At 51.0% G+C, this 26863-nt stretch overlaps 1 protein-coding gene across 2 annotated transcripts in view; it reads right to left on the minus strand.

The window, feature by feature from the left end:
• The window catches only part of GRK5 (G protein-coupled receptor kinase 5), a 226746-nt gene that overhangs the window by 101638 nt on the left and 98245 nt on the right, over window positions 1–26863 (minus strand). For both annotated transcript variants that reach the window (XM_081536227.1, XM_081536217.1), the window contains exon 2: window positions 20036–20131. In XM_081536227.1, the coding sequence (XP_081392353.1) occupies window positions 20036–20131 (96 nt within the window). The remainder of the gene's footprint in view (window positions 1–20035; window positions 20132–26863) is intronic.

Below are 26863 nucleotides of genomic sequence, written 5' to 3' on the forward strand. Positions count from 1 at the left end.
AATGCATAACCCCAGTTCACCTGTGTGTCACCTCACACCTCAAGTGATGTGCCTGCTGCCCTTCCTAACGTGGTTCCAAAGTACTTAGGAATGGAACACACCCGCATCTTCTACTCCCCATCAACCAGGCTCCTTGAGGATGGAGCCCGAGTAGCACTTATCTCTGATTAGCCCAGAATCTGGGACATAGAAGGAGCTCATTGAATATTTGCTTAATGAGCAGGTGAACATTTTCTCACAGCCATATCAGAGACCTGGACAGATAGCACAGCCAAATTCCATTCCAGCACATTCCAAGGGCCAGCCAAATTCTTCTGCTGTGCTGGGTGCATGTTCTATCAAAAATTACACAAAAGGAGCAAGCTGTCAGCAGAGGAGTCTGCAATTGTTTCCACAAACATTTCCATGAACCTTAAACAGCTTTGGCTGTAATGGGACATGATCCACTTCAAGGCGCCCTGGCAAGACCCATCCTGGCCAGTGAAACGTGGCAGGAATTCTACAGAAAAGGGATTCTTCTCTGAGCCAGACAAAGAAAACATTCTGCAAGAGTTTTGTGCCACCTTGATGGTGGAAAATCATTCTTGCAAAATATTTCCATCAGGGAGTTCGGTCCTTACATAAAGCAAGAGGTGGTGACATTCTGAAAAACACTGGATCCCAAGTAAAATGTGAGCTGTCACAAGGATGCAGCAGGAATCAGCTTCTGTGTCAGACACACTTTTTGAACGATGGAAATGTTTTGATGGAAAATCGTGCACTTGGCCTGTTACGAAGTAACCAAGTGAAATGATTTTTGGCATATGGAAATGTTTTAGTTGGCCAGTTCATGCCAGCTCAGACTGGAAGGTAACACCTCTCCCACTACCTCCCCTTTCCGAGGCCAAATGGCTTACTGAAAAAATGAGACAGGTGTAGGCGGCAGGCAGGTTGGGATCCCAGAGCCCAAGACCTAAATGCAGGAGGTGCTGGAATTGGAGTTATGTGTAAGTCGCTCAGTTGTGTCCAACTCTTTGCAATCCCATGGACTGCAGCCCACCAGGCTCCTCTGTCCATGGAATTCTCCAGGGGATCTTCTCAACCCAGGGACTGAACCTGAGTCTCCCGCATTGCAGGCAGATTCTTTACCAGAGTTGGAGGGTCCTCATTAAAGAGGTGGCTGCCACTGGTGGAAAGCCTAACCAGCAGGAATGGGCTTGACCTTCCAGGCCCATCTGCACAGTGTCCTCACCCCAACCTGGGGCAAGCTGCATGTCACAGCCACAATTAAGCCCCAAGAAACAGCCTTGAGCCACCACGGGTCAGGCCTTGCTGGGCAATGGAGGTAACTTCTAGGAGCCGGGTCTTTCAGAGGAGACTGGAAATACCACTCACCCACAGGATCGCTAGAAGATTACATGAATTCGGGGAGTGTGAAAAAAGCTTTGCACGCTGAGCAGTAGCCCATGACCTCCCTGGGGAGTGAAGACAGGCACGTTCAGAGCTACAGTCAAAGGCATGTGGCGGTTCGGAGGGTCAGAAGAATCCCTGGACCTCAGAGGACTAGGTGGTGTCCGCAGTCGAACCAGGGCTGGACAGAAGAGCTGACTTTCACCATCAGGCCCAACTGGAAAAAGAACTTGGCTGCTGGCCAATGACTCCAGGAAGCCTGTCACCAGGGCTGCAGACAGACAGACCCAACACCCACCCCCAAGGACCATCTTGGCCCCGGAGAGAACTGTTCCACACCAGCAGGTGCTGCGCCAAGTGCAGCGTCTCCCTACTTGTATCTTATGATGCTCTGCAGTGTGGCTTCCCAGGTGGCGCTGGTGGTCAAGAATCTGCCTGCCAATGTAAGAGACGCCAAGAGACTCGGGCTTGTTCCCTGGCTCGGGAAGATCCCCTGGGGTAGGAAATGGCAACCCACTCCAGTATTCTTGCCTGAGAAATTCCACGGGCAGAGGAGCCTGGCGGGCTACAGTTCATGGGGCCACAGAGAGTCGGACATGACTGAGTGACTAAGCAGACCCCAGGAGGTGTCCCGCATTTACCCTACGGTCTGAGTAAGGAACTCCTTCCTGAAGGTGAGACGCTTGCCCGAGACCATCCAGTGAGTAAACAGTAGAGCAAAGAACAGAGTCCTGTATGGCATTAAAGATACTGCTTTCCTTCTGGATCTATTGGAAATAGAGTCATGGCATCACCTCCCAAAGCCACATCGCTACCTTGAGCTGCTGTCCTGCCTTCTGTCTGCACCTTTGTAACACTGAAGCCCACCAAGGACCAGGCTTGGCCAGCTGCTGGTCCAGCCCCATCGGCTCCACCCCACCACGCCCCCACCTCTAACTCCTTCCAGCACTGTCCACCAGCACCACTGCTCTTCTCCTCTGGTTTCAAGCCACAGGCTCTTTCCTAAAGAACGCGGAAGACAGGCCAGGTTTAACTGCTCCACTTAGAGATCATTCTCCCCAACTCACTCTAAGGATGGCCAGGGTGCGGCGAGGGGAAGAGAGTGCAGGATGATGAGAGATTATTCAACTCTCATCTTGCCAACATCTCAAAAAGTCTGTCTCCAGTTGGCTGCCGGGACCTCAAAAGCAGTCCTCCTGTGGTGCTGAGCAGGAAAGCCCTGTCATCTGGCCACTCCCCCCTCAAGCTCCTATTTATACCTCTCGGCCGAGCTCTCTCCTTTTTTGGACAATGTCACTGTCTTGCTGATGCCCCGTCCTTGCACCTTTTTACCAGGGAGGGAGAGCAATGCAGAGTAACATATGAACCTGGCCCGCCGCCAGTGCTATAACTTAGGATGTCTCCTTCCCCTCAGGGCACTTTCCGATGGTCCAGTTGGCCAACCTCTCAGCCAGCTTCTTCGAAATAGGAAGCTGGCCAGCTGTGCCCAGTTGGGCAAGCCCTGGCCCCCTCCAGGCTGGTTGTTCGACAGCCAATTCTACAGAGGCGCGTGGCATCTTCTGGCCCAAGCAGCCGCATCTTCTAGAGCCCCAGGGCAGGCACTGGCCTGGCACTGCCTAGCATGTTGGCCCATCCAAATGCATTCTGCCCATATGTTCCTCGAAGTCCGCAGGGCAGGTGCTCATCAGCCCAGTCTCCAGGGAGGAGCAGCGGAGCTCAGACACACCTGGTTCCCAGGTGGAGCAGGGGACCTTTCTCCTTCCTATTTCTAATGGACTGATGTATGTATGGCTTGCTCACTTCCCCAAAGGGTCCACAGCATTTTCCCATAAAAGCATATGTTCAGTTGTTCCATGAAAGAAAAAGAACAGGAAACAACCAGCAAAGAGGGAGGGGAGAAGCAAACAAGCTCCCCCAGGACGTCTGACAAAGGAGAGCTATGCTTTCGGCACAGCACTTGGCTCTGGGCTTCCCAGCAGTTTGAACAAAGAGGGCTGCAGGTGGGTGGGTAGTGATGGAGCATAAGTGAAAACCAGGCCTCGGGACTCCTCGCTAATCAGACGCACAACAAGCACCTACTGGGTGCAGGTGCTAGGACACAGGGAAGGGAGATACAGCCCCTGTCCGGGGTCAGACCAATGAGTGGGGTAGGTGAGAGATGAGCTCACTTGTGGGGTACCTCTGCGCCCCTCTCATGCAGATGGAAGGGTGGACACTGGACAGAATAGGAGAGGGACAATGCCACCTGGCATGGCCTGGCTGAACCCATGGGTGCTGGTGAGGCTGCCCTCTCTGCTTGCCAAGCTGTCCCTGCGCCCTAGGGAAGGGTCAGGATCCTAGCAGAAAGCCCTTCCCTAATTTGGAGGCTGCCCTTGAGTGTGGCAGCCACCCAACCAGCCCGGCGAGTGATTACTCACCTCTCTGGCAGGATGTGACAAGGCCAGGAACCAAGAACGGGTCCCTTGTTGCCACAAGTCCAGAATTGTCCTCGCGGCTCCTACTGTCCCCCACACCCACACACAAGATGCCATGGCTGGGGTCTTCCAGGCTTCCTCGACTGAGCCACCTCCTGAGCCCACGGTGTCTTGACACCGAGCCAGCAGACCCAGGCCCCTCGTTTCCTGCCTCCAGCTTGCCGGTCAACCCTGGGTTGGCAGCGGGGTAGGGGGAGCTGTTTCCCCACCTGCAGAGGAGGGGTGCAGCTAGCACGGGACTGAGGTCTGCCAGTCTTGACATTCCAGAAGGAGGTTTGTTAGAGTGAAAATTGGACTAGAACTCAGGTCTCCAGCTCCCGGGACTGGCACCACATCTAGTCAGCACTCAAGGACTCACTGAACAGACCCTGGTGGTCCAGGGGTTAAGAACCCAACTTGCAATGCAGGAGACACAGGTTTGATCCCTGTTCAGGGAACTAAGATCCCACATGCCACAGAGCAACTAAGCCCGCCCATCACAACTAGAGAAGCCCCTGCAAAAACCTAGTGCAATCAACATATTAAAAAAAAAGACCTCACTGAATAAATGAATGAAGGGCCCCCCCAAGGATGTGTGATCTGAGTGGCCCCTGGGAGGCGCTCTTCCCTCCCTGCTGCAAACCAGGCAGCAGAGATCAGAGCTGCTCCGGGGGAGACTCTTCACCTTCTAGGAGGCCTTATGAGGGTCCCACTCAGCTCATCCCGCCCGTGCCCATGCCCTGCCTGCCTGGATCTCCACACCCCCAGGCTAGGAATTAGGCTCTTACACTCCCCAGCCAGTGACCCTGAACTAGCCCCTTGGATCTCAGCCTCAGTCTTGTCATCCATAAAATGGGGGCGACGGGATGGTAAGAACAGTAAGCGCAGTAAGAACAAGGTGAGTGTCCATCCCCATTTGACAGATGAGAAAACTGAGGCTTGGACAAGGGCTCTGTGGGAACTCTCTGTACTTCCTGCTCAATATTTCCACCAAACTAAAATGGTTTTAAAAAATAGAGTCTGTTCATTGAAAACAAAACAAAAACCCAGGCCTGAAGAGGTGGGTGATCAATTGGCTTAAGGCACAGAGCTGGTAAGTAGGAACCTGGCAGAATGTGGACCTTCTAACCCCAGGCCCAGAAGCTCTCTCCACCACCCTCCCCTGCCCATGTTGTGTCCAGAGCAGAGTACTCTACCTGGTACCTGCGCAGGTGAGAGGGATACGAGACAGCCAGCAGCCTGCCATCTGGGCACAGGGTCTGGTGATATAGACACACGTGCCAGGCTGATTCTCTCAACAACACGGAAGCCCCGTGGACTCTTCCAGAAAGCTGGAGGGCAACAGATAGCACAAGCCTAGGCTCCCCTCAGCTGAGCCAAGTCCAGCTGTACCTGAGCCCCCAGGACTGAGTGTCTGGGCAAAGAGATGGAGAAAATGGGGCAGATCACAGAATCTCAGGTTTCTACCTTGCGCAGCCATTGCAGGGAACAGGAATGTGGGAGGGGTGTGGACTGGGGTGAGTGGCAAGCACTCTGAGAACAACTCCTTTCATGTTAAAGCCCAACAAGGACAGAGGGTGGCAGAAGCCCCAAGCGAATAGGTCTCATGGCTGACTGGCCAGAGCAAGAGGCCAGAGGACTGTGGGGCTGGACAGTTCCCTCTGCAGGCAACACCCCCATCTTCTGAGCCCCGGTCAGCTCACGTCTGCAAGCCCCACCTGGAATGTGCCTGAAGTGATCGCCCATGCAGGCACACCCCGGGCAGAGAGACGGCCAGTGCGACATTCATGCCCATCTCCCACCTTCCATAAGGCGCAGCGGGGGGGGGAGCAAGAGAGGACAGACAGCAGGGGAGCCAGAAGTCACCCCTGAAAAGGAGGGGGAGAGACAGGTGGGCAGTGGGAACAGCTGCTGGCTCAGAGACCTCACAGGTGATGTGAAAGGCATTCCATGACCCAGAGTCAAAAAGAGAAATCTGTGCCCAGCCTGAAGCGGCAGATGAGGAAGCTCCAGCCACTCCTGACTCTGCGGGGTCACCTGAGCCAAGGTGTCCTGGCCTCAGAAGAGGAGGCCGTTTCTGGGACATTCCAGGTCTTAGTATGGGGGCCTGACAAACACCGTCTCGTTTCTCCCAGGCACACAGTAGGTAAAGAATAAATATTTGGAGAAGTGAATGAATGTCGTATCACCCGGGAAGGCCAGGCTGCTCCATCCACAGCCTCTCTCTGCTCCCTGCTCCCACTGAGAGGGGTGGCAGGGGCTGTCATGCTATGGCTCCCTACCACCTGCAGGACGAAGACCTAACATTCCAGCTTGGAGGTGCGGGTGGTGTCTCTCTTAGACCTCATCCCTCATGATTTCTCTGCACAAAGCTCACCAAAGCAGGGCACCATCACCTCTCAAATGTGCCCCCAGCTGTCCCACTCCCATGGGGAAACCGTGGCCAACATGGTGGAAGTCACAGTCAGCCTGGCCTTGACTCTGACCCAGGTTTCAATCTGAGTTCTGCCTCTTCCAGAGCTCTGTAACTTTGAGCAATTTACTAATCTTTCTTCATCTCTGCATCTTCATCTATGAAACAGGGGTGGGGAAAAGTGACACCTGTTCCATAGCGTTTGTAATGCTTCAGTGAGCACGTGTCTGTAAGGGAAGCAGCCTGATGCCTGGCCACGGTGAGCGCCCAGGAAACATTTGCTGGTTGGATGATGCTGACGATGCTGAACCTGCTGACCCTAGAAGTTTTCTCTTTCTCCCAATGACTCCAGCTGGAAACTTCCTGTCCCACAGAGATGTCTCTGTCTCCCCTTCTCCCCGCCGCCTCTAGGCATTTGGTACTGAGGACTGACTTGTGATATCTGCCCACATTATCACGGCCATTACCCGGCATCTTGTGTGTGCTTCCTGCCCGGTCTCCCCGACTAGCAAGAGCTCCTTAAGGGATGGAGCTGGCCTCACATGCCCCCCTGGGAGCCCTTGGCTGCACCTTGCCCAGAGTAAAAGCTGATCAGGGATTTGAGGGTGAACAGGCTATCACTCTGTGCATCTGTGTTGGTTGAGGCCCATCCTGCCTGGAGGCAGAGGGATGAATGAGGTGGCCTTTAAGGAGGGGGGTTTCAGGTGGTAACCATGAGAACCTCTAAGTCTGCTAAGAGTAAGTAAATAGAGACTTTGAGGGCCGAGAGAAAAGGGTTATATCCAGGTTACATAAAGGAAATACACAGCCCAGTCCACGCTGCCAGGAGCCACTCCGGAAAGCAGCTCCCCACCACCTGGCAGCTCCCTGGATCCCTGGCATAGAGTAAGGACTTAACAGATGAATGAACGAATGAATGAACAGATAAACTTAAAGCCAGCAGGACTTGGCAACCACCACCCCGGGAACCAAGAAACAAAGCTCTGACCTAAACAGGACTGTTGACAACAGTGATAATGAAGAGGAAGGGGATAAAGCAGCTGCCCTTGGGCACTCACTGTGAGCCAGGCCCTGGGCACAGCCCTCCCACTGTGCATCTCCAGTCAATCCTCACAACTTCTATTTCCCTTTTTGCAGACAGAGAGACTGAGGGTTAGGGAAGTTTCATCACTTTACCCAAAGTCATAGTCAGTAAGGAACAGAGCCTGGCTCAAACCCTGGTGCCTCATGCTCTTCACTGTTGTCTCTGCACCAGATTGATGGAAATGGGTCAGTCCCTCAATAGCTTTGTCCCAGCTGACCTGCCTGAGGCATAAGCACAGTGCCTACAGCTGCCAGGCACTCCCAGGGTTGCCAACGCCCAATCCTGTGATGGCAACTTTTGGCAAAGCCATTCTCAGCATCTCACTCTGTTTCAAACTGGGCTCAGCCAAAGGCCTGGAGCAATATCACCTCTGTGTCCATCTCTGCCCACCAGGCAGAGGGAGCTGCTGTGACAGCGATGCTGGCAGCATGCTTCGTCGCTCAGTTGTGTCTGACTCTTTGCGACCCCACCAGGCTCCTCTGTATATGGGATTCTCCAGGCAAGAATACTAGAATGGGTATTCTAGTATTCCCTTCTCCAGGGGATCTTCCTGACCCAGAGATCCAACCCACCTCTCCTGTATTTCAGGCAGATTCCTTACTGTCTAAGCCACCAGGGAAGCCCAGGGTCACATGACCATGTTGAAAATGACCAGCAACAATCTTCAAAGCCCATGACAAAGCACTTTCTACCAGTAACTCCACTGGACACTTGATCATCCAGTAAGGTAAGAAGGATGATCAGATCCCCATTTTAAAGATGGGCAAATTGGGACTTGCCTAGAAGTCCAGTGGTTAAGACTTCACCTTCCTATGAAGGGAGTGCGGGTTCCATCCCCTGTTGGGGAGCTAAGACCCCACATGCCTTGCAGCCAAAACATAAAACAGAAGAAATATTGTAACAAATTCAATAAAGACTTTACAAATGGTCCACATTAAAAAAAAAAAAGAGAGAGAGATGGGCAAATTGAGGTTAAGTGACTTTCAAAAGGCCACAGAACCAAGGCAGTAACACAGGAACCTGGGTCTCCTACCTTCCAGTCCACAAGAGACTCTACAACCATTTATTTCCATTTAAAATGGTACCTGACTTCTGGGCGGGGAAACAAAAGGCAGTGAGCACAATTCTCTCTAAGCAGAGCAACCTGTGAAAGGGCCACACACAGAACCGTTAACAGTGATTATCTCATCAGCAAGTTGTAGTCTCCTCTTTCTAGATTCTATTTTAGAAACTTCATCAACGGGTTTCTTTCTGTAAAGAGAAAAAGAACCAAAAGATAACTAAAAAAAAAATGTTTTAAAGATGATACAAGGACAGTACAATTGTGAAACAGAAAAAAAAGGAGAAAAGAAGAAGAACAAACAAAGAGCCGGGCTGAGTTTGCAGTTTTCTCAATTTTGCATCTTCCTTCCCGGTACTGGCTGGAAGGGGCCGCAGGGAGAAGTCAGCAGGAGCTCAGGCTACCAGGAGCTCTTCAGGGGATACATTTTTTTGTTGTTGTTCCTTTTTTTTTTAATTTGAAAGTTTATATTGGCCCCACGTATCCCTCCACCCACTTTTTTCTCCTCACTCTCCCTTGGGTGCTAGCTCTGGGGTACTCGGAACAAGGGGTGTTGAACGCGCTGAGGCAGACGCTGGGGCTGACGCTGCCAAGGGGCTGCTGAAGACAGAGCCCGGGAAATAAATTCTGTAAACAGAGTCTGGGCAGAGGCCCTCGGGAGTGTTGTCCTAGTGTCTCTGTCTCTGTAGGGGCAGAACTCTGTCGTGCTCACGCCGCTGCGGGTCGGCTGGCCTCGGTGGGCTGCTTTGAGGTCCCTGTGGCTGCATAAACCAGCTTGTTTTTCCCGTTTTCAGCAACAGGCCTTAAAACAGACAGAAAACCCTTCTCCTGCCTGCGACTGCACGGAATCGGGGCTGGCAAGCGGGGCGGAGGTGTTCATCAAACCTCACTGGCTTTGTCCATCAGCAGCACATTTCACGTTAATGGCATCTGTGGATGTAGGCGTGAGCTGGAAATGGAACATTCCAGAGGAAGCGAGGGAGGCAGAGGGCAGAGCGGAGTCTACTCGGGTTTAGCTAAAAGTGTCTACATTCAGAAAGACAGCGTGGGCTTTCTCACCTCTGAGCCAGAGACTTCAGCGTCACAAAGAAGTACAAAGACGGTCATCTGAACACTAATTGTGATGGCAAAAATTAGAGGGAAAAAAACCCCAGGGACTTCCCTGGAAGTCCAGTGGTTAAGACTCTGCACTTCCACAAACATCACATATTAACACACACACACACATATGGAATCTAGAAAAATGGTACTGATGAAGCTATTTACAGGGCAGAAATAGAGATTCAGACATAGAGAACAGACTTATGGGCACAGTGGGGGAAGAAGGTGAGACGAATTGAGAGAGTAACATTGAAATATATACATTACCATGTATAAAATAGATAGCTAATGGGAAGTTGCTGTATAGTGCAGGGAGCTCAGCCTGGTGCTCTGTGACAACCTAGAGGGCTGGGATGGGGTGGGAGGTGGAAGGGAGGTTCAAGAGGGAGGGGACATAGGTGTACCTATGGTTGATTCATTTTGATGTACGGCAGAAACCAACACAATACTGCAAAGCAATTATCCTCCAATTAAACATAAATAAAGTTAAAAAAGAAGACTCTGTGCTTCCAATGCTGGGGACGTGGGTTTGATCCCTGGCTGGGGAATTAAGATCCCAAATGCTGCCTGGTGGCCAAAAAAAAAAACACCCTAAGTTACAATACATATATGGCATATATGTGTGTGTGTGTGTGCGTGCTTAGTCGTGTTCAACTCTTTGAAACCCCATGGACGGTAGCCTACCAGGCTCCTCTATCCATGGGATTTCCCAGGCAAGAATACTGGAGTGGGTTGCCATTTCTTCCTCCAGGGGAATCTTCCCAACCCAGGGATCGAACCTGCGTCTTCTGCATTGGCAGGCAGATTCTTTACCACTGAGCCATCTGGGAAGACCATGGGATAGATAGGAGGCCTTTAAAAAATCAGATTCATTTGAGGCCACTAAAAGAGGGCTTATTTTCAAGACAACTTAAAGGAAATAATAAATAAGGAAGTAAATAAACCACACAAGTGGGGACAGACCGGGCAGTAGCTAGTTCCCCATGGTCCCCTGGTGTAGATAGTCACCCCTGCAGACAGACCCTAAGAATAGGAATTTTGTTTGGTTCACTGATGTATCCTCAATGTCTGACACTCAAAAAATATGCATCAAATAGAACAGCATAAATCACATTTATGGAGGTTTTTAATGACATGGGAAAATATTTTTTTAATTGTATTAAGAAAAAGATTAATAAACAAAACCATGGTATGTGCACAAGGGAAAAACCTAGAAGGAATTACATGAAAGTGTTAAGTGTGGCTACAGCCCAGTGGTAAAATTATGTGTGGTCCTTCATGTGCGTTTTCTTATGTTTTTTAGCAAAGTAATTTACCAGTTACAATGACTTGAACAGTAACAACAAAAATAAAATGAGGGAACATAAAAGCACCATGCAGCATGGTTTGGAAAGCAGTTAATCGTCCTGTAGACATTCCTGTGGCCTCTGGGGAAGCAGTGAGCCTCAGCCTGCAGGGGTTAACCCCGAGCCAGGTCAGGAAGGAGGGACGGGTCTACTTTCAGACTTGGGAGGATTCTGGGTCCTCTGGCCCTTTGAACTTGAACTCCAGAAATTATGTGAGAAGGTGGGTACTTAGGGGTTGGATTGTGATCCCTAAAGAAGACATTGTGGTGCTGGAGAAGACTCCTGAGAGTCCCTTGTACTGCCAGGAGATCAAACCAGTCAATCTTAAAGGAAATCAACCCTGAATATTCATTGGAAGGACTGATGCTGAAGCGCCAATACTTTGGCCACCTGATGCGAAGAGCCGACTCATTGGAAAAGACTCTGATGCTGGCGAAGATTGCGGGCAGGAAGAGAAGGGGACGACAGAGGATTGAGATGGTTGGATGGCATCACCAACTCAATGGACATGAGTTTGAGCAAACTCCAGGAGATACTGACGGACAAGGAAGCCTGGCATGCTGCAGTCCACGGGGTCTTGAAGAGTCGGACACAACTTAGCAGCTGAACAACAAAGAAGATATGTTGGAGTCCTAACCCCTAGTCCTTTATAATGTGATCTTATTTGAAACTAAGGTCTTCACAGAGGTGATCAAGTTAAAATGAGGTCATTAGGATAAACTCTAATCCAATATGACACCAATATAACTAGTGTCCTTAAAAATGGGGGAAATTTGAATATACACAGACACACACACAAGAATGCCATGTGAAGATGAAGACAACGTTAGGGTGATGCTTCTACAAGCCAAGGAATTCTCAAAATCGCCAACAACCATAAGAAGCTAGGAGGGAAGCCTGGAGCAGATGGGCTCAGAAGGAAGCAATACCGCTGACACCTTGATCTTGGGCCTCCAGCTTCCAGAATTGTGAGACAATGAATTTCTGTTGTTTAAGCCCCCTGGTCTGTGATATTTTGCTCTGGCAGCCTGAGCCCACTAAGACAGTGAGTCAGGTCACAGAGAGACCTCATCAAGTCACTTGTCTCTCTGGGACTCAGTTTACTTACCTGGAAAATGGGAAACTTGGCTTAGAACCATGGGTTTCAAACTTGGTTTTAACTCTGGAATAAAACCTTACACAGAAACCCAAATATAAAAGGCAAAAAGAAAGCCTGATCAGACAGAAGTCTAATTTAGATCTTTCATGCTCCCTGCAGGGCAGCCTTTGAACACCACAACCTCGGATCATCTATAAAATCCCTATCAAAGCTCTGTTCTAAGAATCTCCCAACGTGAAACCCATCAACTAGGACCACTGAGCATTGTGCTTGCACCCAAGGCCAGGCTGGGCACTGAGGATCCAGCCCTCACCTTTCAGTGGTATTGGTATTGCAGTGGTCAGCAGTATTGCTTCCTTCTGAGCCCATCTGCTCCAAGCTTTCCTCCTAGCTTCTTATGGTTGTTGGCAATTTTGAGAAATCCTTCGCTTGATCTTGGTGGAGAGGTGAGATTAATGCCCAGCAAACTGTGGGACTAGCCAGGCAACCCTCTCCCTCCTAAGAGCTACAGCTGCAAACAGGTCACCTGATGCTCTAAATCCGCCACATCTAAATTTATCTTGCCCTCCAAGGACAAGCAGATGCTGAGCCTTATCAGAGCATGGCAAGTGGCAGAATGACAGACAGGACGCGCCTTTATCACCCCAAGGACAGGAATGACGTCTGCAGAGAGACTTGGTATCCCTGACAATGAAATCAAGCGCTTGCATGCCAGCCTGGCAGGCCTGAAGGGGCCTGGGTCACACAGACCCTGGGTGGGGTGAGACCTGTCTCAGGAGCCCAGACTCCTCTCCAGACCCTGATGTATGCCTGGCAATGCCAAGAGACTGGTTGCCCATGAGCAGGGATGAGCAGAAAGGGAGGATGTTTGCAGAAGAGAAGGATGTTTGCAGAAGAGTCCAGCCCTGTCACATCTCTGGGAAAGGACCCTGGCCACCCATTCCATTCAGGGGATGCTGACAATGTGCAGGCAGGAGACCACCATGGGCTGAATGAGGGGGACCCTGCCGGTCAGAGTGTAGCGCTGAGCTCCCCAGGAGGAGGCTGGAGACTTCAAGGATGAGGGTCCCAGGTCACACTGGGCTGATCCAGGCCTGGGCTTCCTCCAAATCCTTGTAGGACTGAAGTCCTGAGACCCCCACCAGCCAAAGGCTTTCGGCTATCAGGTGGCTCCTGCCTGCCAGCATCCCAGAAGAACCAAGCAGAGCCCCTCGGCCAGTCCTGCAGGACCTGCAAAGACGGCGAGACTCTTATCATCCTCTCAGAGGCCACAGACTCATTAGTGGACCCAAAGTCTACCAGGAAAGAGGGAAATGACATCACTGTCCCCAGTGCCCCACTGTGTGCAGGCAGCCGATCCCATCTTTATGCATTCAACTTTGACCACACAAATAACTTGCCAATTCATTCTCCTTTATAAAAAATCACCTTGTAGGGCTTCCCTGGTGGCTCAGTGATAAAGAATTCACCTCCCAGTGCAGGAGACACCACTTCAATCCCTGATCTGGGAAGATCCCATATGCAACTAAGCCCGTGCACCACAACTGCTGAAGCCCGAGCACCCTACAGCCCATGCTCCACAACAAGAGAAGCCACTGCAATGAGAAGCTCATCCACCGAAACTAGAGAGTAGTCCCCGCTTGTCACAGCTAGAGAAAAAGGCCCGAGCAGCAACGAATATCCAGCACGGCCAAAATTTTAAAATAAACCTTTTTTTAAAAAGTGCAAAATCTCACGGCACAAAATACAAAATATTATTTAAAAAAAAAAAAAAAACAACATCTTACAGATAAAGCTAACGTCCCCTCTGACCTCTATGCGTTCCCCGGTGCTAAGTCACTTCAGTCGTGTCTGACTCCTCTGCCACCCCATGGACCTCAGTCCATGGGGTTCTCCAGGCAAGAATATTGAATTGGGTTGCCATTTCCTCCTCCAATGGTTCATCCCACCCCAGGGATCAAACCCGCATCTCCTGTGCCTCCTGCATTGCAGGCGGATTCTTTACCTGCTGAGCCACCAGGAAATGCCTTTCCCAGGGGTAACCCTTGTTAGGGCTCCAAGGTGCAACCTTCCAGAGTGTCCTTGTGTCCTAGGAAAGAAACCTACCAGGCCAGGGATCTGGGCACAGTGTGACACCATCAGCTTCCACAGGGGAGGAAGGAGGGCCAAGGGCTGCAGGGACCAGGGTGGCCTCCAGGAAGCAGAGGCTGGAGGCAAGGGTTCAAGGAAGGGAAGGATTCAAATGACCCCAAGGCAGGGGTCCTTGGGGCACTGGACCAACATGACATCTGAATAGAAGGGGCCAGCCCTACTCATCATTTGTAGCCAATTTGGCTTCTTTGGGAAATTCTAAAGCCTCCCCCCCAGGGCCTTCAGCCTTTACCCTACACCACCAGCACCATGATGATAATGGTGATAAGGACGGTGTGTACTAGGCACCCTGCTGGCCCTCCCAACAATTCTACCAGGTTGGTATTAGCGTGTCCCATTTTCGAGACAAAGAAACTTGCAACCCAGAGAAACTAAGCAACTTGTCCCATGTCACACAACTGGGAGCCATGGAGCCACCGCTTGACTTTAATGCCAATGGCCTTCCACAAGATGACACTGCTTCTGTGGCCAGCGGTACAGCTCCTGGGTCAGCACACAGTAGGGGCTTAACACGTGTCTGTAGGCTGATTTTTTGTTGAAAGACCATGAGCAACGCTGAATGCTAGGCTAGTTCAAGGCAGACTTCACGTTATTTTCATTTTCTTCTTTTATTTTTAAATTTTTTTTGGCTGCACACTGAGGCATATGGGAACTTGGTTCCCCATTGCAGGGATTGAACCAGCATCCCCTGCATTGAAAAGCAGAAGCTTAACCACTGGATTGCCTGGGAAGCCCCGTGGTTTTTCTTCTTTAAAGTTAAAAGTTTACAGTTTCTTCTAGAAATCCCCCACAGCCTATAGTTGCTGCTCCTAGAAAGAGTTAAGGCTTTGGCAAGCTGTTCTCTCCCACAAGGCAAATGAAATCTCTCCTGTCCCATCCATCTGTGAGTGTGCAGGGCACGGCGGCATCTACTTTCTGTGAAAAGTCTCCTCATAAACGTCACCCCGCCAGGAGGTGGGGAGGGGGCTTGATTTATTATATAGCTTTTGGACAGTTCCTGCAGAAATATTGCCAAATAGCGGAATAATCAACTCTTTCACTCAAGCCCCCTCATACTCTTTTTTTTCTTTTTTAATGAAAGAATAAAGTACGCAATGAGCCTGAGCTAAATAAATAAAAATGCCACACTTTATGCCCAAAAGAACTTTCTGCGTCACTGAGAAATATTTGCAGACCTCAACAATCTTTTATCTTCACGATGATGTTCCTGCCTTCCAAGTTCTGGGTATTCTGAGAACTTCTTTGATTTGGGCTCTCTCTAATTATCTTACAATTAGCTTACTAACGAATGCCATTATTCAGTGTTTCATCATGCAGATATTAGAGAACACTTCCTCTTCTCACGATCTGTCTGCTCTCTGCCAAGACTGTCTAAAATTGGTTACTGATGTCTGGGGCTCAATTGGAAGTAGATACATGTGGCAAGGAATCTGTATCTTAATACTCATTGCTGCCCATCACAGTTACAGTTTCCAGGCTGGGAAGGAGGGCAGCACTCATTCAGTCACTTGATCCATCCATCCATCCACCTACTTCCAGTACCAGCAATGGAGACCCAAGAAGGAGGAGGTGGTCCACGTCCCCCAGGGAGCTCACACAAAGAGATGCCCTGAGAGGCTCAGAGTGATGTCATTTCCTCCAGAGAAGTTCTTGATGGGTAGAAGACCCACAGCACGGTTCTCCAGCTCAGCAACCTGTCCCTCCAATATGAAACTTTCTCAATTTGCTATCACCTATTTCCGGCCAGCCTCCTGGGTTCAGCCATGAGTGAGCTTGGGGGTGGCGGCAAGGGTGGGAGGTCAGGAATCAGGCCCGTTTCCCAACTGCATAACATACCATGAGGGCTCAATAAACTTGTACAGTAATCAGATGAACATGCAACCCATACTTAGAAGATGAAAGAAAAAAAAGAGACAGAAATGTCTCTTTTTCTGAGTGCCTAAGCAGTCTCTCTGCTTTGGGTACTGGCTGGGGGCTGATGCCATAAAATGTTTGTGAGTCAATATAATGCTGGTTAATGGAGAGTTGCAACTGAGGACCAAGGGCCCGGACTGTCCTGTCCAGGGCAGGTCACTTCTCCTCTCCGAGGCTAACAGACTCTGAAATTCAGACTCAGGTCTGAAAAGGGTGGTTGGACAAGATGCTCTCCAGTTCCTTGAGTTGAGAATACTGTAAAAGTCTAACATCACTATAAGAATTATTCTAATTGTAGCCCCAGGGGAAACTGGCCTGGGCCAGGAGTCACCAAGTCACCTGCCCCTCTGACTTGTTCATCTATCTGGTAGGGAGTAGGGGAAGGGAGTGTTAAAGCAGATGCTTTCTAAGGTACCATCTAAGCCTGAACTTTCATGACTTTTAGTTTTAAACCATGGGCTACATTAAATTTGGGAATGCCAAGTTCATGTCACAGATTTTCTAAACAGAGCCCTAATTCTCAATATTTCACTTCATTGACTCTCCCAGTATTTAATGAGCCCATACAGTGTGTCAGGCACTGTCCTAGTGGTGACCCACACAGTCACTATGGTCATGGGGCATCCAGTCCAGTGAGGGAGAGAGAAAACACACAGGTCAACACCTAAACACAAGATGACTGCAGCTGGGGTCGTGGGCCAAGAGGATTAATAGACAGCACTATGTGAAAGATAGTAATTAAAGGGAGAATACAGTTCCTTTCTAAAGGTTAGTTGGGAAGGCTTTTCTTTTCTTTTTTAAAAATATTTATTTATTTGGCTGTACTGGGTCTCAGTCGTGGCAAGCAGGATCTTCCATCTTCCATCTTCACCGTGGCATGCAGGATCTTTGGTTGGAGCATGTGGGATCTAGTTCCCTGACCAGGGATGGAACCTGGGCCCTCTACAATGGGAACACGGTCTTAGCTACTGGACCACCAGGTCCAACTCTTTGCGACCCCATGGACGATAACCTACCAGGCTCCTCTGTCCATAGGATTCTCCAGGCAAGAATACTGGAGTGGGTTGCCATTTCCTTCTCCGGGGGATGTTCCCAACCCAGGGATCGAACCAGGGTCCCTGCACTGCAGGCAGACGCTTTACTGTCTAAGCCACCAGGGAAAGATTTAAGTTTACTTTTAGGGAAGTCCCAGGAAGGCTTTTCTATGGAGGTGCTATCTGAACTGAGACCTAAAGGTACCCTGAATATGGGGGAAGAGCATTCCAGGCAGAGGGAACAGCAGAGGCTCTAGGCTAGAGACAAGCTTGGGGTAGTCAAGGAAAAAGCAACCAGCACAGCAAAGTCAATAGAGGTGGAGGGAATCACTGAGACCAAGGTGAAGGCAGACTCATACAGGGCTGCGTAGGAAGGGCATTGCCAAGAGGTCCATGGACAGGATTTAAGAGGTCCTTGAACCTTGACGTCCCTGGTGGCTCAGACAGTAAAGCGTCTGCCTACAATGTGGGAGACTCAAGTTCAATCCCTGGGTCAGAAAGATCTCCTGGAGAAGGAAATGGCAACCCACTCCAGTATTCTTGCCTGGAAAATCCCATGGATGGAGGAGCCTGGGAGGCTACAGTCCATGGGGTTGCAAAGAGTCGGACATGACTGAGTGACTTCACTCACTCACTGAACTTGGATGGAGAAAAACGTCATCTTTCTATTCATCAGCCTCTAATTGGAAATGAGAACCTCCTTGAGTCACGAATGTCAACAACAACCCACAGTAACATTAGCAGTGCCTGGGACCGGTCAACAACAGAAATCTCACACCCATTAATGTCACCATCATTGAAGGTATCTGGAAATATTACTTACGCTCCTCATTAACTCAGAATTACAGTAGGTATTAGAACAGTTGCTGAGCCTTGGTTAGACCAGTTGCTGAGCGTTATTAAAGTTTCCCAGGTGGTGTAGTGGTAAAAGAATCCACCTGCCAATGCAGGAGACACAAGAGATGCAGGTTTGTTGCATGGCTTGGGAAGATCCCCTGGAGTAGGCAATGGCAACCTGCTCCAGTATTCTTGCCTGGAAAATTCCATGGACGGTGGAGCCTGGCAGACTACAGGCCATGGGACCTCAAAGAGTCAGACATGACTGAAGGACAAAAAAGCTCATATACTTCAAGATCATAATATTTTAAAGTATCTAATTATCCGAAAAGAACTGGTTTCCTTTGCAACACCATGTACATTATTTTCTGTATATGTAAAAGCATTATTCTGAGAAGGGATCCCTAAGCTTCATACAATGGCCGAAGTGCTCATAAAGCACGATGAGCAATTTGTGTTTCATTCCAGGTGGGAGGCGAGGCTGCTGTGGTTTCAGCAGGGGGTCCACTAGGTGCCGTTTTCATTTCTTAAAATCACCCCGCAGTCAGTCTCTGCTGGGGAAGATGGCCTGCAGTTGTCAGGGCCGTGCTGAGTGCGAGAGAGAGAGAGGGTGTGGCTTTAACAGACCACTGTTCCGGCCAGTCCAGGGGATCCTGGAGGGCTCCGTCCTCCCCTCTAACGAAAAGCCTTCCCACGCGGCCCTCTGGGCCCACAAGGGCCGCGTCACCCTGGCCCAAAGCCTACCCCGGGACATCCTCTCCAAAGCTTCAGAAAATGAGCTCATGTGTGCGCAAGAAAAATAAATGCAGCATTTGCCACTGTTTGGTTTGTGTATTGGTCTAGAAAAGAAATGAGATTTTTATTTAGGAAAGCCTTCCAGCAGGACCCCAGCAGAGGCTGGGCAAACACCAGGGCGACGGACTGTAAACACGCAGGAAGGCCCGAGCCCTGGGGCCTGTCCCTGCGAGCAGCAGTCCCTCGGCTGGTTTATGGCGGCCTTCCTGTTTTCCCGGCCTCTCTTCACACTGCCCTCACACACAGAGCCTTTTCAATGCCCTCGAGGAGAACAGAAGAATTCATTTTCACATGCCAGCGCACACGTTTCTCACACCCTCCCGGGGGAGTGGACCGTGCCAAGAGGCCGGTTTATGGACCTAGACAGACAGATGGGGCTGGGGCCTGTGGGGTGGGGTCCACAGGCGGAGCAAAGCTCAGAGGTAAATCCTAGGCTCCCGGGTCCCCCAAACCGGAAGTGAAGAGGGTGGGGCCAGGCCAACTGGAAGGTGAGGGGCCTTGGTGGCACTGGAGCAATGGCCGGAGGCCTGGGGAGCAGGGTTAGACTTGGGGGGACTGAGAGTCAGGGGGCAGGAAATGAAACTCAGTAGAGCTCGCTCACCTCCAAGTGTCAGGATCAGAGAGGAGAGACATGGAGAGAGAGGGAACGCTAGGTCCCTGAATCTGGCTTGAGGGTAAGTGAGAAGGAAGGTAGAAAGTGAGGTGTCCACATGGTTGGGGTGAACAGTGGCTAAAGTGTGACCGTTCTGGAGAGGCCAGCTCAGCTCAGCTGTCCCTGTCCCTGGCCATTGCCCAGAGAGAACGTGATTTTTATTTATTTATTTATTTTTGGATAGGAGGTGTCGTCTTTGTTTGCACCCATTGGCATTTCTGGGTGGTGAGTGTCTCCAGGACCTGGTCCCTGGGATATAAGGGAGGCAAAAAGGAAAGCCAGGATGCTCACTGGCACATCATCACTCCCCACAGCCCGAGGTCCCAGCCAGTCTGCCTCTCCCTCACCTTTAGGAGGACAGGGGAGCCTGGCGGGCCACAGTCCATAGGGTTGCAAAGAGTCAGACATGACCGAAGCAACTTAGCATGCACATACGCACACACACAAAGTAAGGGAGGCAAATTAACAACCTCAAAGGGTAATTGGGGGTTGATCCCACCCAGCACGCATCAAATGCTCCATGAATGTTGGATGAATGTTGGCTGTATCTTTATGCCAATTGGCAAAGGCATCAGCTTGGAGCTCCTACCTGGCACCACTTTACAGCATTGTCCATTTTGACTCACCAGACAGATGACTCCGTGGTGACCAGGTTCCTCACTCCCCTCCCTTCTCCTCCCCACGCCCCCTGGAGCCGGATGGCTTACCTATGGTCCTTCGGAGGTCTTCACACTGGCTAATGTGAGGGAACTTCAGGATTTCCTTCCACTTCTTGCTTTTCCCTTTGCGCTTTCCTCCGCCTCCTGCAGAGATGGGAGAGAAAGACAGGGAGCTGATGCTGGTATTTTCTAAGGTGCCAGAGCCCACGTCCCATCCCAGTGAGCCTGGGTGCAGCTTCCCAGCCGGGAGACTAGAACAAGCCCCTCCCCAGCCGGCATCAAGCCTGTGTGTCCTTCCTTCAGGCTCACACAGGTCTGGGCTCCCCCACCCAGCACAGCCCCTCCCATCACCCACTTCTGCACCCACACGGGGTGCCCATTCTTCGCTGATATCTTAACCATGGTTGTGCAGCCCCACTGGGGACCTGGCATCAGCCTCAGACTAGACCTCAACCTTCTTACGGCAGAACCTGGCCGAATGGCTCAGGAAAGCCTGGTGAAATGGATTCACAAATGCGCCCCTCCACTACCACGTCATTTTTTCCTCTTGTTTCCTGTGGACAGTCCCCATCCCCAGCTGGAGGCCAGGTGCTGGGGACAAGGACATCAATTCTCACTCGTCCTGAGTACCCCCTTCTTCTCCCGCCTCATGAACCCCAGGGTCTCAGAGGACACGTTTCTCAAAGCAGGAAGGGCTCCTGATGGACTATGTCAGCTGCCCCCTGCACCATATCCTGCACAGCGTGCACTATAATGAACACATGCTAGGGACACACATGCGATGAATATGCACACGTGATAAACATACGAACACAGTGAACACACATGTAACAAGCACACAAAATGAATACATGGAGCTGAGAAAGGTGCATACACAGGTTCCTGTTGCCCCCACCACTTCTTATCCCTGGACAGTGGACAGACATCAGAACACTCAGGTGTGTAAACAACAAGGGGGTGCTGATTCCAGCCTGCATGTCCCTGAGCCCACCGCCACTTGGAAATTGGACCTGGAGGCACCTTTGTGCCATCACATGGTCAGGACCCCACAAAAACCTGAGATGCACTCGTCTGACCCGTCGCCAGAGTGGTCCTTAAATTCCACTGGTCAGTGACTCATCAAAGGTCACATAGCCCTTTAGGCCCCTCAGCATCTCAAGATTTTAAGGTCCTTTTATCCTTCATGGGATCAACACCCCAAGTACCTGTGGAGTTTGGGGCCTGGTTCCAGAGACATGGGATCTTGGGCAGGCCCTCAGCACTCTGGGCTGCTCCCTAAGCTAGGTGGGTGTGATATCCCCCTAGTCTCTGACCCTCAGAGAGGGTTCAGGCAGGGCAAGGGCCCTTCTCCAGCCAGCCAACCCAGGGTATCCCAAAGGAGCTGGGCTCTGGGCCCACCCCCAGCAAAGTATATGTTCTGGGGCTGGAATGGAGCTAATCTCAAGAAATGTAGCAGCTTCCCTGGTGGCTCAAATGGTAAAGAAGCTGCCTGGAATGCAGGAGATGCAGGTTCGATCCCTGGGTCGGGAAGATCCCCTGGAGGAGGAAATGGCAACCCACTCCAGTATTCTTGCCTGGAAAATTCCATGGACAGAGGAGCCTGGCAGGCTACAGTCCATGGGATCTCAAAAGAGTCGGTATCAATAAATGGAGATTCCCAAGTTATCTAATTGTCCTGGAAAGCTGAGGCCACCTTCAGGAACAGCCAGTGTGTGGGCTTCTGAGGACAGAACCAGGACCATCCTCAGAGCTGGGAAGGAGGAGAGGGAGCCGATGGCAGAGGGGCAGGACACAGTCCATTTCCTGGCTCTCTGCTCGTTTTGTCTTCAGCCCTGGCCAAGCAGCCCCAGCTCCCTCTGCTCAAGTCTTCGCAAAGATCAAAAGCGTTGGACTCCAAGGAACAACATGAATGTGTACAGGGCATGTGCTGTGGCCAGGCACTGTTTGGACATTATCTTATTTAATCCCCAGAATGACTCTTGGAGGAGCAGATCACCAGGTACATCACAGATGCAGAAACAGATGTCCAGGTTGTGTAATTTCCCAGCTGATGGCCTGCACTGACACACATCACCGCCCACATACACCTCGGGGCCCTTCAGCTGGCCTTCCCTGAGTCCCCCCTCTAACTCTCCCAGGCAGAGCTGTTACTATCCCACTTGAAAGACAAGGAAACTGAGGCAACAGGGAAGAAAGAGGCAAGTCTCCTACACCCCACAGCTCACAAATGGCAGAGACCAGACCCCAGCCTGAGCAGAATCCAGACCCCAGGCACTCATACGCACCCTTCTGTCTATAAAGCTCCCTTTCAGGAGCCCTGGGAGCAAGGGAAACTCCCAGGGATCGCAGAGCTGGCCCCAGACCTCAGAAGTGACAGGACATCTGGTAAGAGCAAGCAGAACATGGAGCTCTTCAGTGGAGACCCAAGCCTCCGAGAAAACACGCCACCCCACACCCGAGGCCTGAAGAGCTGTTCTGTTTGACCCACAAGTGCCTTGTTGACTCGTTCACCTGTTCACTGAACCAGGTGTCAAGATTTAAACACTGAGGTTTTTCATATAAACCCAGATTCGGGACGTCTCTCCCGTAACCAGGCACATGGCAAGGCTCAGACAGAGCTGGGCACAGCTGCCCCCGTGGACACAACACGTGGCCTCCATTCGGTGGCCGGCCTGGCCCCTTAGAGCTTAGTTATGTGTATCCCCCAGGGGAGGGCTGCCCCCTAGAGAAATTAGCCAAGTCTGCTCCCATCCCCATCAGCTCCGGCTCCGAGGCCTAAAGGAGCCGTTAGAGCTCATCTAGTCAGCACTGGCCACCCCCTCACCCTCGCCATTCATTCCACACTTCATTCCCAGATCTGGCTGGGGTGTGAAGTCCATTTGCGTGTGTGGTAAAATATAAGCAACAGAAAATATACCATGTTAACCATTTGTAGGTATACAAATCCGCGGCGCTAAGTACATTCACAATGTCATATAACCATCGCCACCATCCAGCTCCAGAGCTCTTTCATGATCCCGAGCAGAAACCCGGTGCCCATCCAACACCAGCTCCCAGCCCCCTCCACCCTGGCAACCTCCGTTCTATGTTCTGTCTCTCTGGTTTGACTGCTCCAGGGACCTCATGAGTGACAGCACACAACGTGTGCTCTTCCGTCACTGGCTGATCCCACTTGGCATGATGTCTTCGAGGTTCACCCATGTCGTGGCGTGTGTCAGATTTCACTCCGCTGTACGGTGGAATAATCCTCTGTTGCGTGTGTACACACCACCTTTTGATTATCCATTTGTCAGTTGGTGGACGCTTGGGTGGTGTCCACCTTCCAGCTACCGTGAATACAGCTGCTCTGAATATCTGAGTCCCCACTTTCAGTTCCTTCGGGTATATGCCTAGGAACAGAACTGCTGGATCATATGGTCATTCTACGCTTGCCTTTTTGAGGAACTGGTGAAGAACTCTTGGCCATACGGACTCACAGACTGTATCTCGTCAGCCTGAACCCCAACTCTGTGAGCGGAACCCAGGAATGGGGCTACTTAAAGAATCACCCCAAGCAATTCTTGGGTAGCCAGTTTATGGAAACGGGAGTCTATTTTACACTTACACACACACATTTTTTTATAGACTAACTTCTCCATTAGGAAAGTTAACACAAAATAAAGAAAATTAACACAAACTCATTAATTCATTCAACCAGTATGTTGAGAATCTACTAAATGCCAAGCAGTATGCAGGTGCTGGGGACAGACACAGGGATGGGTAAGACCGATGGGGTGTCACCCTCTTGGGGCTTCCTTCTTGGGGTGCCCAATCTGGTAAGAAGACATTAAAGGCTTGATATCAGTGGTTCTCAACCCCTGGGCAATTTGTCCTCCAGGGGACATCCGGCAGTGTCTAGAGATATTTGGGGCTGTCACACCCGGATGAGAGTGCTGCCAGCATCTGGCAGGTAGAGGCCAGAGACAGAGTTAAACATCATACAAGGTGCAGGACGGCCCCCTCACAACAGAGAACAAAGTGCTCAAAGTGTCAATAGTGCTGAAATGGAGGGATGCTGCTTTATTTATGACCCTTATGACCAACACTCAGGAGAAGTGCAGAGTTTGAGAGAGACTCCCTAGTAATAGGGCAGTGGTGGCGGTGGGGAGAGAGGAAAAGTGAGTCAAGGCCACCTGGAGGATGTAACACAGAGGCTGGAGTGATGAAGAGCCGGCGGGTACCACACAGCCTCCTGGGGGCTTCCTACTTCCTCCTCACTGCCTCAGCCCCCAGAACAGGGCAGGGACTATGTAGGCAAAATCATAATCCCCCAAAGTAACCCTTAATCACTGGCACCTGTGAATACGTTAGGTTACATGGTAAAGGGAATTACGGTTACAGACGGAATTAAGGATAGTGACAGGGATGTTATTCTGGATGATCTGGGTGGACCTGATGTAACCAGAGACAGGGGAGTCAGCTCAGAGTGATGTGATGTGAGAAAGACTAGATCAGCTACTGCTGGCTTTGAAGAAGGAAGGGGCCACAAGCCAAGGGATGCAGGTGGCCTCTAGAAACTGGATGAGGCAAGAACAGATTCTCTTTTAGAGGCCCCAGAAACATAAGAGCCCTGCCAACTCCCTAGTTTTTACCCAGTGAGAACCAGGTTAGATGTCTGACTTCCAGAACTGACTCCTCTGCCTACTGAAGCCCTGCTCCTTCTTCAAGCCCCCCTTCTAACCCCCCTTCCAGGGCTGCTCTTGAAAGGCAGATCCCTCGTCTGGCCCACAACCCCCTCCCAGCTCAGCCCAGATTCTTGCTTCATATCCTTCCAGAGGGTTGGACAGCTAACACAACTGTCCTGGACAACTGCAAGCTTTTGTTACGTTATGCTGACTGGGTAAATGAATATTTGCAGGGATCGCCCTCTGGGCCTAGCACTGAGCTGGGTGCTACATGTTGTGGTCCTCATTTAGTATTAACCCCATTTCACAGATGAGAAACCTCAGGCTAAGGGAGAGGGGCTAATGGGGCCAATGAACAAACCACACAATGCAAACAGAAGCACATATTTTCTCCAACCCACGCTGACTCACAGCCACTTCCTGTCTTGAGCATCCCTGGGCTTTCTTTTCTTCACCCAGCAGCTCACTGCTGCTCATGGTTTACCTTCCATGTGCTGGAAGTGAGGTGGCCAGGAGGACAGGGTGCCCACCTTTGTGGAACTCCAGCTCATCCCAGGCTTCAAAGAGCAGAGCTGAGCGAGGCTGCTGGGGGTGTGGCCAGGCAGGTGGGGGGCCTCATGGAGGAAGGGGGCTCCCGCCAAGGAGGGGATGCCAGCAACATAGGCTGGTCGTCAGCCCAGAGGGCTCCCACCAGAAGTGAGAAGAGACCAAGATGTTGGGCTTGGGGACACGGGCTGAACTCCACCCGCTCACAGCTCCGGGGAAGGCACCAAAGGACCAGGGCGGTGGGTCTCTCTCCCGAGTGGACACGAGTCCAAGTACAACCTGGAGAAAGGTGGGCGGCAGGAAGACGCAGTGTTCCCAGGAGCAGCCTCCAGGGAGGAAGTGGCTTAGCATATATCACTCTGCTCTCTCCAGCCTCCAGGGTCCCCCTTGGCTGCCAGCAATGGCCTTACACAGGTGCAGCCCAGATGGGCTGAGAGAAGCGTGATAAGCGGGTGGCAGGGCAGGGGAGCGGGGAGAGTGGCCAGCAGGCGGGCAAGCCCCAGCGGGAATGGAACGCAGGACTTGGGAAGAAAGCAGAATAATAAAGAGCTATCACGTCTTAAGCGCTCAGAACAGGGGGAGCTACTGAGAAACTAATTGGCATTTCTTTCGCTCCCATGGACACCCCCAGGGAAGAATGAAAGGATCGCGCCAAAAAGCTGCCATGAGAAAACTGTCATTGTGGGGGAAGAAATTGGCTGCTATTCTTGTGGCATCTACTGTTTTCCAGGGAGGTGTTTGCCCTTTGAAGGCTGAGGACTGAAATGAGAATGAGGGGGAGAGTGTCTGGGAGGGGTAGCGGGGGAAAGTTGTGCTCCAGGAAGGCACGGTCCCCGCAGGATCCCAGGGATGAGGGACTCTGAGCAGTGAGGGACCCGGGGCCAGCCTGACACAGCGGAGCTGACGCAGAGACCCCTCCCCCGAAGGACACTGACAAAACAGGCAACAGCAGTGACCCCAATGGTCTGAGGTCTTATTTTCAGGACTCCTTGGAGGCTTAGGGGCTTCCCTGGTGGCTCAGATGGTAAAGAATCTGCCTGCAGTGTGGGAGGCCTGAGTTTGATCCCTGGGTCAGGAAGATCCCCTGAAAAAGGGAATGGCAACCCACTCCAATACTCTTGCCTAGAGAATTCCATGGACAGAGAAGCCTGGAGGGCTACAGTCCATGGGTTTGCAAAAAGTCAGACATGACTGAGTGACTAATACATGCTTTGGAGCCCTGGGACTTCTTGTGCTATCTTTGGAAGAGATGAGGGGACAGACCTTTGCAAAACAATTGACCTCAATCTTCTCATTAATCTTACAGTATATCTAATTTGGAAGTTAAAGAAATGTGGCATTTCCTGTACTCCCAGGGTCAGGGAGCTGTTTGTTTAGACATCTTCTCATTTAATCCTCTCATCAACTGCACAAGGTAGGTCCTCTTAATGGTCCCATTTGACAAGTGAGGAAATAGACTCAGAAAGGCAAGAACTTTGCTTCAAATCACTGAAGCAGTTTGTGTTACATCTGAACCAGGACCCAGGGACTTCCTCAGTGGTCCACTGGTAAAGAATCCACCTGTAATGCAGGGGACATGGATTCAATCCCTGGTGGGGGAAATAAAGTCTCTCATGCCGAGAACAACTTGGCCCTTGAGCCACAACTAGAGTCTGAATGCTGCAAG

This window comes from Giraffa tippelskirchi, chromosome 2 (genome assembly GCF_054371585.1).
Source record: "Giraffa tippelskirchi isolate mGirTip1 chromosome 2, T2T-mGirTip1v1.2.pri, whole genome shotgun sequence".
NCBI classification, from domain to species: Eukaryota; Metazoa; Chordata; class Mammalia; order Artiodactyla; family Giraffidae; genus Giraffa; species Giraffa tippelskirchi.